General features: G+C 36.4%; 1 protein-coding gene across 1 annotated transcript; it reads right to left on the bottom strand.

Moving 5' to 3' along the window:
- Positions 1 to 1,963: 1,963 nt before the first annotated feature.
- Positions 1,964 to 6,161, bottom strand: LOC142358129 (uncharacterized). The gene is made up of 4 exons (XM_075409592.1): positions 5,449 to 6,161; positions 4,355 to 5,270; positions 2,897 to 4,157; positions 1,964 to 2,709 (listed from the first exon to the last, which is right to left on the bottom strand). The coding sequence occupies exons 1-4, from the start codon at positions 6,159 to 6,161 to the stop codon at positions 1,964 to 1,966; spliced, it is 3,636 nt and encodes a 1,211-aa protein (XP_075265707.1).
- Positions 6,162 to 7,216: the final 1,055 nt, after the last annotated feature.

Raw genomic sequence — 7,216 nt, 5'->3', positions numbered from 1 at the left:
TATCTATCTATCTATCTATCTATCTATCTATCTATCTATCTATCTATCTATCTATCTATCTATCTATCTATCTATCTATCTATCTATCTATCTATCTATCTATCTATCTATCTATCTATCTATCTATCTATCTATCTATCTATCTATCTATCTATCTATCAATCTATCTATCTATCTATCTATCTATCTATCTATCTATCTATCTATCTATCTATCTATCTATCTATCTATCTATCTATCTATCTATCTATCTATCTATCTATCTATCTATCTATCTATCTATCTATCTATCTATCTATCTATCTATCTATCTATCTATCTATCTATCTATCTATCTATCTATCTATCTATCTATCTATCTATCTATCTATCTATCTATCTATCTATCTATCTATCTATCTATCTATCTATCTATCTATCTATCTATCTATCTATCTATTTATCTATCTATCTATCTATCTATCTATCTATCTATCTATCTATCTATCTATCTATCTATCTATCTATCTATGTAAATGTGTACTGGTAAATGGTGTTTTGAAATTCACTTTTGAAGTAGGAAATGAATCTGGGCCCTCTGTTAAGGAACTGGGTAGCTAATTGGAATAACGCCATATCTAACTGGTGGTCCACGATAGGCGCTCTAAGTTGTGCCCCTAATAGTACGCTAAATCTTTCTATCTCCTCAACCAAACCACACCAGAATTTCAGCAAACTTTTGAATGGAATAAGGAGGTTTAATTGTAAGGTGTTTGTGACAAGAAATGACACTCAAATAATTATCAGACATTAAATGAAAACGGTTATATAAAATTTTGTGAAGGATGTAAAAATTGATCAAAAACTTCATTTCAAAACCTTTAATGGAGGAATTTTGTTGAGTAAGACTAAGAATTATGCCTTGTGGGTTTTGGTGGGGTATAATAGGAATGGTGTTAGCATGGCGTTTATTGGTTATAAAGAGTTTGTTGTTGGTGAAAGCATTGAGGAAAGAAATAAGGCCTTTTCTTGGTATTTGAAGCTCATTTCATAGAAATTTCTACACTGTTAACATGGGAACCAACCTTAATGTAATTTTGTACAATTCCGTTTCATTCCAGTGGAAGGGGTTTGCTGTCGATTCCATCGAAGTAACTTCCTTTACTGAGGTGGAAGTCGACAACCCCGAGAGCATAGACATTCGCCTTCTCAATGCGAATGGCGATGTCTATGTCGTTCCCAGGGGGGAGGATGAGCACCTGGAGCTCATCGACTTCTTGTCGGACATAGAATCTGTCATGACAGAGGAAGATGAGCTTCTCGAGGATCTCATCCTCTGTTTAATTGCTCCAGTACATTCCAAATACACTGGGGCATCCCCCTGATTTTTTATTTTCATTACTTTATTTTTGTATTCTTTTTTATCTTTGTATTCCCCGTTTATTTTTGTATTCCCTCTTTTGTGTTCTTTTTTTCATTTTTGTATTCCCTCTTTTGTATTGCTTTTTTATTTTTGTATTCCTATTTTGTATGGTTGTGTTCCCTTTTGTATTTTGTATTCCCTTTTGTATTTTTGTATTTCCCCTTTTCTATTTTTGTATTCCCCTTTTGTATTTTTGTATTCCCTTTTTGTGTTTTGTATTCCCTTTTTGTATTTTATGTATCCCCTTTTTATATTTTGATATTCCCTTTTTTATTTTTGTCTTATATGTTTTTATTTTCGTATTATTCGTTTCCATCTTTCATTCCACCTTTTTCATTCCATAATACATTCCATAATACATTCCATAATACATTCCATAATACATACATTCCATAATACATAATCATATTACGAGGTGTTCAACTGTTCATCAGGTATGTTGTTCTCTAATATCTCTTTGTTCTTCAAAAAAATCAGATCAACTTTTATTCTTTGTATATTTTTAAACTTTCCTTTCCGAAATAGATGTACTAATCAAAAATTAACAAAGAAAAAGTTGTTTCAATTGTCATCAGAATCATCAATGTGTACACGAGTACGTTTGATTGAAATAATTGGTGATCCAGTGTCAACTTCTTGGTTATTCTGTTCACCCTCCGACAAATCTGAATTTGAGTGATCACCACTGAAATCTCTTTCAGTAGACAGAATACTTTTTTCTTTTCTTTTCACTTTCGATTTTCGGTAGTTTGCCAAAGTTAGGTTATCACTGCTAGTTGATGTGTCAAAACTTTCTTCAGCTTCTGCTAGAATAAATGGGTTTGGAGTCTCCTGGTCACTTTCATCACTAACATCAGATAAGGCACTGAAGTCAATGACGTCGTTTAATTCTTCGTCTGTTTGTAAGGGTTGATGGAAACCAGGATCAGGGGTCTCCCAACCCGAAGCTTCCCCTCCCTCTGGTAGGTCAAAGACACTTACTGATTCTTCACTATCATTTGATTCAATACCCCACTCTGTTTCGTTACATATCTGTTTTGAAACGAACTCATCCGTCAGTGAATAGTGTCCGAATGGTAATGTCGTCTTTTTGTCTTCCATTATATAACTTTTGTCATCGTATGCGCTGAGTGCTATTTTATTTACACAAACCGTTTGTATCTGATGTCTTTCTGAGGTGAATTTTACATTTTCTAGCGGAACTAGTTTGCCTGTTTGAAGAGTTTGTTTGAACATTTCAAGGTTGAGCTTCAACTGGGCAAATTTCTTTGTTCCTTTGGCAGACATCTTGTTCTGCTCACCGGCAACTATTGAATACAACTTTGGTTTTAATGCACAAAACTATTCGATGGGGGTTCCGGCTAGCTCATCCTTGAATTTTAACACCTGCTTTTCGTTCGATCGATCAAACAACTTGTGATCCTTGGGAAAATTGGAAAAATCGAAATGTGCTCTCAGGGTCGAATTGACTTCCAGATCATGTAAAAAAATCACCTGTTTTTATTTTGTACACAAAAGAATCAGTGTCAGAGTAAAGCAGTTGGCATTGTGTTTCTTTCTTCATTACGTTGTAATGAAAATTAAGCATGAACAGTTTTGATAGCTCGAGGATGCTAGCCCCCACAATAGTTGGCTTATTCCACAAAATTGATTGTTTCTTTTTGGTGATCAGAGAGAGGCCTTCGTCAATTATTTTGATTGAAGATATGTTACCATCTGAGGTAGTCTTCAAGAGTTCTTCCTCTGTTCTAACAAAAGTTACTGTCACTCTGTTTCTCAAACTTTCACATAGCTTTCCAAATGTTGAGTTTGACATCAATTTATAAAAGTCCTGATCAAATTTGGAGGATGCCTCCTGTCGCTTCTGGGTGTTCAACTGAATGTATTTCGAAAGCCACTTTGATTGATGAAACTTGACAACTTGATGTATTTTTGTAACTTTTATGCCATTGTGAACGAAGAATTTCAGATTGCGGTAATGCACAACATAGTTTTGTTTCGGGTGGAAAGTCTGTCGCAGTTTGCTATTCTGTGGTGCTGGTAGTTTTAGAGTGTTCCGTATTTCGGTCTGAATGGAACCAAGTTCGATGGGGTCTATGCTTTCCTTATTTGATATGAGGGGAAAATCACTGTGCTTGTCATGAAGATCTTCAGGGTACTCTAAGTCAACTTCCAGAATGTACCCAATTTCCCCCTCGTCATCTGCTTCCATTATATCGGCTAAGGTGACACTTTCAACTTGCTCAAAGTTCTTGAGCGGTAGGGGGTAATGAAGCATAATACCTCCGTATAGATTGTTTGCGTCGATGTATATGATCGACGAAACATCTTCTGACGCTTTGAAATGTGACACTTGAGGGTTGTTTGCCACTTCAAGCCGAGAACTGAATACTGAGGCTAATCCACCGCGAATCATGCGTTCTGTCATATCTAGTATGTTTCTGTCAGTTAAAAGCTCCAGTTCGTGATTGCACACTTTCAAGCAAGCGCTTCCTGATAGGTTCGATGCAGTGTAAAACTGTGCACAATCGAGACCATATGTGTTGTAGCATACTGATCGTAGCTCTTCAAACCAGCAGGCTAGTTGAAGAACATCTCCGGTAAGGTGCAATTCAAGGAATCCCTTCAAGTTTTCGCAGTTGAACTCACTAAACACTTTTTTCAACTGGTCAAGATCATGTTGTGTTATTTCAACTTTGTTTTCTTTCAGACTGTTTTTCCATTTATCTAAACTGGGAAGCGATGCATCGTTGAGCTTGTTAAAAGAGTCAACATAAGAATATGGGAAATTTCCCTTTTTTTCAGGAGCGCTCTCTGATCTTCTGTATATCCACGACAGAAACTGTCGAGGAGTGAGAATTTGTTTTCGGGAAGTGTTTCAACAAGTTTTTCAAGACTACACGGCATAAATTTGAAGCTGTCAATGAAACGTAAATATTCATGGACAGTGACTTCACCTCTTTTCCGCTTTCTCTTTTCCATGAATATGCCGAAGTTTAACGCAATGAACTTCTCGTCGTTTGTGGCTATGACATCAAATTTTGTAGTTCGCGACGCTGTGTGGATTGCCTTGACAATGTGATGCAGGTCGTAGTTCATCATATTGTGTGCAATGATTGGAGTGTAACTGATGGTTCTACGTTTCAGGTTACACTCGTTATGAGCATATCCAAAGAACTTTCCTGTAGAATGACAGTGGTCCAAGACTTTTTCAGTATCACTTTCAAAAGCAACATTGCAAATCCAGCAGCACGGGAAGTCTTTTTTGGGTGGAGCTGAACCAATGAAATCTGGAAACTTCCTTTTCTGATAATAGAAAAAACGTGCTAGTTTTTCCAGTTTCGTTAATAACCGTGTCATACAATCGGGACCAGTGTAAATATCAAAGTGAACTGGTTCAGGGTTTTCCCGTTCAATAACTAACAGGCAATAGCTACAAGGTTCATGTTTTTCTATGGCGACAGTTCCGGATATGCTTGGATTATTTTTTGCTGTAGAGATTGGAACTATTAACGACTCCAGATCTAAGTATATCACGAAAGGTGAAAACGATCTGGCTGTGTAGTTTTCAAATTTAAGTTTGTTCTTTGAGGGCTCAGGCATAGTTATTTGAACAGAATCTGTTTCGAGGCAGGTTGTTTGATGAGTTTTAAGTAACTCTGCTGATAAACAGATAAGAAGACAATTCCGGCATAAATGATTTCGATCGCGGTGCTCTTTTCCATTTATTTTGGCGACGAGTTTGAGCAAATTAAGAATGAGAACGTAGTGGTATGTTTGCCCATCGCTAAGCAGTAGTAAGTCCAACACAAATGGAAACGTTTTACCGCTCGAAACCCGTAATGGTAGCAATTGATTTGAGTTGTACCTGAAATACAAAAAAAACAACCCCTCATTTTTTCAGAACCTATATTACCTACTCCTTGTTAAGTTTTTCTGTTTTTTTTATATTCAAACTTTGGTGATGTCATGGTAATGTGAGTTGTTTTCTGTTTTTGTTTTTGTTTTTGTAAAAAGTTTTTAGTAGATTAATAAATGACTATTACCTGAATACGTTGACTTGCACTTCGAATCTGGGTATGTCCAATAGACTCATTGGCATGTCGAAATCACCCAAAGGTTGTTTAGCACTTGGGTTCTCACTGCTATAAGTCAGAACATTCGTCCGTTGTTTGAAACATGGCCCAGGAGGTTCGAGAGTTTCTTTCTTGTATACAAGGTGGTATCCAGCGGTATAGCAGTAAAGAAAGCATTTGTCATCATTTGCGTTGTGTATTTTTAGCAAGTTCGAGTCACGTCTTAAAGGATGCCCTTCAGGAAAAGGAATGAAACTTCTACCTCGAACTGGTGCATAGCGAACAAGTTTCAAAGTAACTTTGTCAATTTGCATCAACTGCCAACCACTTCCATAACTGGAGAAAGTAACCAGTTTTGAGACTATGTTATCAACCAAATTTTCATAGGTTTCATCCGAAATTCCCTCGTAGTACACAACCACCGTACTAGTGTTGAAATAAACACTGACTCTTTCCGGTTCATTATCTGATGGCTTTTGAAGTGTCATCTCAACAGTAAGTTGTAACTTTTGTGGATAGTGATTAGTATGTTTTCTCACTATATCAGTTACTTCGTCCCGTTTCCTGTACAGGTACTCCATAATGTCTATGTCATTTGATTGAGGCTCGAACTCGTAGTAGTTGACTCCCCCATTGATTGAGGAGAGAGTAGGTGCAGAATTGTGTATTTCATTAAGATCCATGTCGTAGATGGGAAGTCCATGCTGGTTACTTACATGGTTTGCATATTCCAACTTCGATTGAAATCCAATTCGACAAGTATAACAAATTTTCAAAATGGGCTGTTGGTGCGTTAGAAGAGAATGTTTACGCAAGGACGGTAAACTTTTTTTCCTCTTGTGAGCATTGGAAGCAACCAAAAGTAGGTACTTTGGGATAAATATTGTGCTTTCTCTGAAGATGTTTATTGAGCGCTCGTCTATCGCTAAGTTGCGAAGAACACTCTGTGCATTGCACAACCATTCTGACGATTTTAACAAACTGAATTATATAAGTAACAAAAGTACAAAATACTGATACAAAAGTATAAAATTCAAGTTGAAGATTTAAAAAATCAGGAAGCTGAAGAAAAAACTGTAGGCAAAGTTTCTGTAACGTTGGAAGAAATCGTAAGCACTTTGTAAACACAAAAGTGAGAAATCTGATTTCAAGGAAGAATTATAACAACTTTTGCATAAAGTTGGTTAAAGCTTTATAAATGGTAAATTTGTTCAAGTCTGAACAAAACTTTATTGTCAGCGGTGGGGTGTGTGTTGGTATTTGTCTGCTTTAACTTACTATGTACGAAATGTTTTGGGGAAATAACTATTAACCTTGTGGTATTCTGAATACAGGCACTTACAATTTAAAAGGGTTAAATTATTTCCCTCTCAATACTATATGCCTGCGAATGTCAAACACACCTAGTGACCCCACTGATAGCAAAGGTTTAGATCTGCAAAACTGAATGTCAAAGTTTATCAGAGTTTCAGTTTGATCCTTTCCATTTATATTTCCTTTCCTATAGTATCTGAGCAAACTTTTGCTATACTGTTCAAAATTGTACGTTTTGGTAGTAACTTGAAAATGTCCAAATTGAAAGAGCTACACGCCACAAATGGTTTGACTAGTTACGGCGATTTTGTTTAAAGAGAATTCGTCAACAGAATAAGCTGGAAATTAATCCTATCACTCCTCTACTTCTCACAGTAGTGATAAACAAGAATGGCTTACACTTTCTCCGCTCACCATGTCAACA

Source organism: Convolutriloba macropyga, unplaced genomic scaffold, assembly GCF_964194025.1.
Source record: "Convolutriloba macropyga unplaced genomic scaffold, txConMacr16.3 SCAFFOLD_3636, whole genome shotgun sequence".
Taxonomy (NCBI): Eukaryota; Metazoa; Xenacoelomorpha; order Acoela; family Convolutidae; genus Convolutriloba; species Convolutriloba macropyga.
Note: the sequence above shows the minus strand (reverse complement) of the source record. Positions and strands in the feature narration are given on the sequence as shown.

What these genes read in the sequence shown, in the direction of transcription:
- LOC142358129 (XM_075409592.1), bottom strand. Translation starts at nt 6,161, where the DNA reads ATGGATCTTAATGAAATACACAATTCTGCACCTACTCTCTCCTCAATC. An exon ending in GTGCAAGTCAACGTATTCAG is followed by an intron (nt 5,271 to 5,448) that starts GTAATAGTCATT and finishes TTTGTATTTCAG; the next exon opens with GTACAACTCAAATCAATTGC. An exon ending in TGTGTACAAAATAAAAACAG is followed by an intron (nt 2,710 to 2,896) that starts GTGATTTTTTTA and finishes TGTATTCAATAG; the next exon opens with TTGCCGGTGAGCAGAACAAG.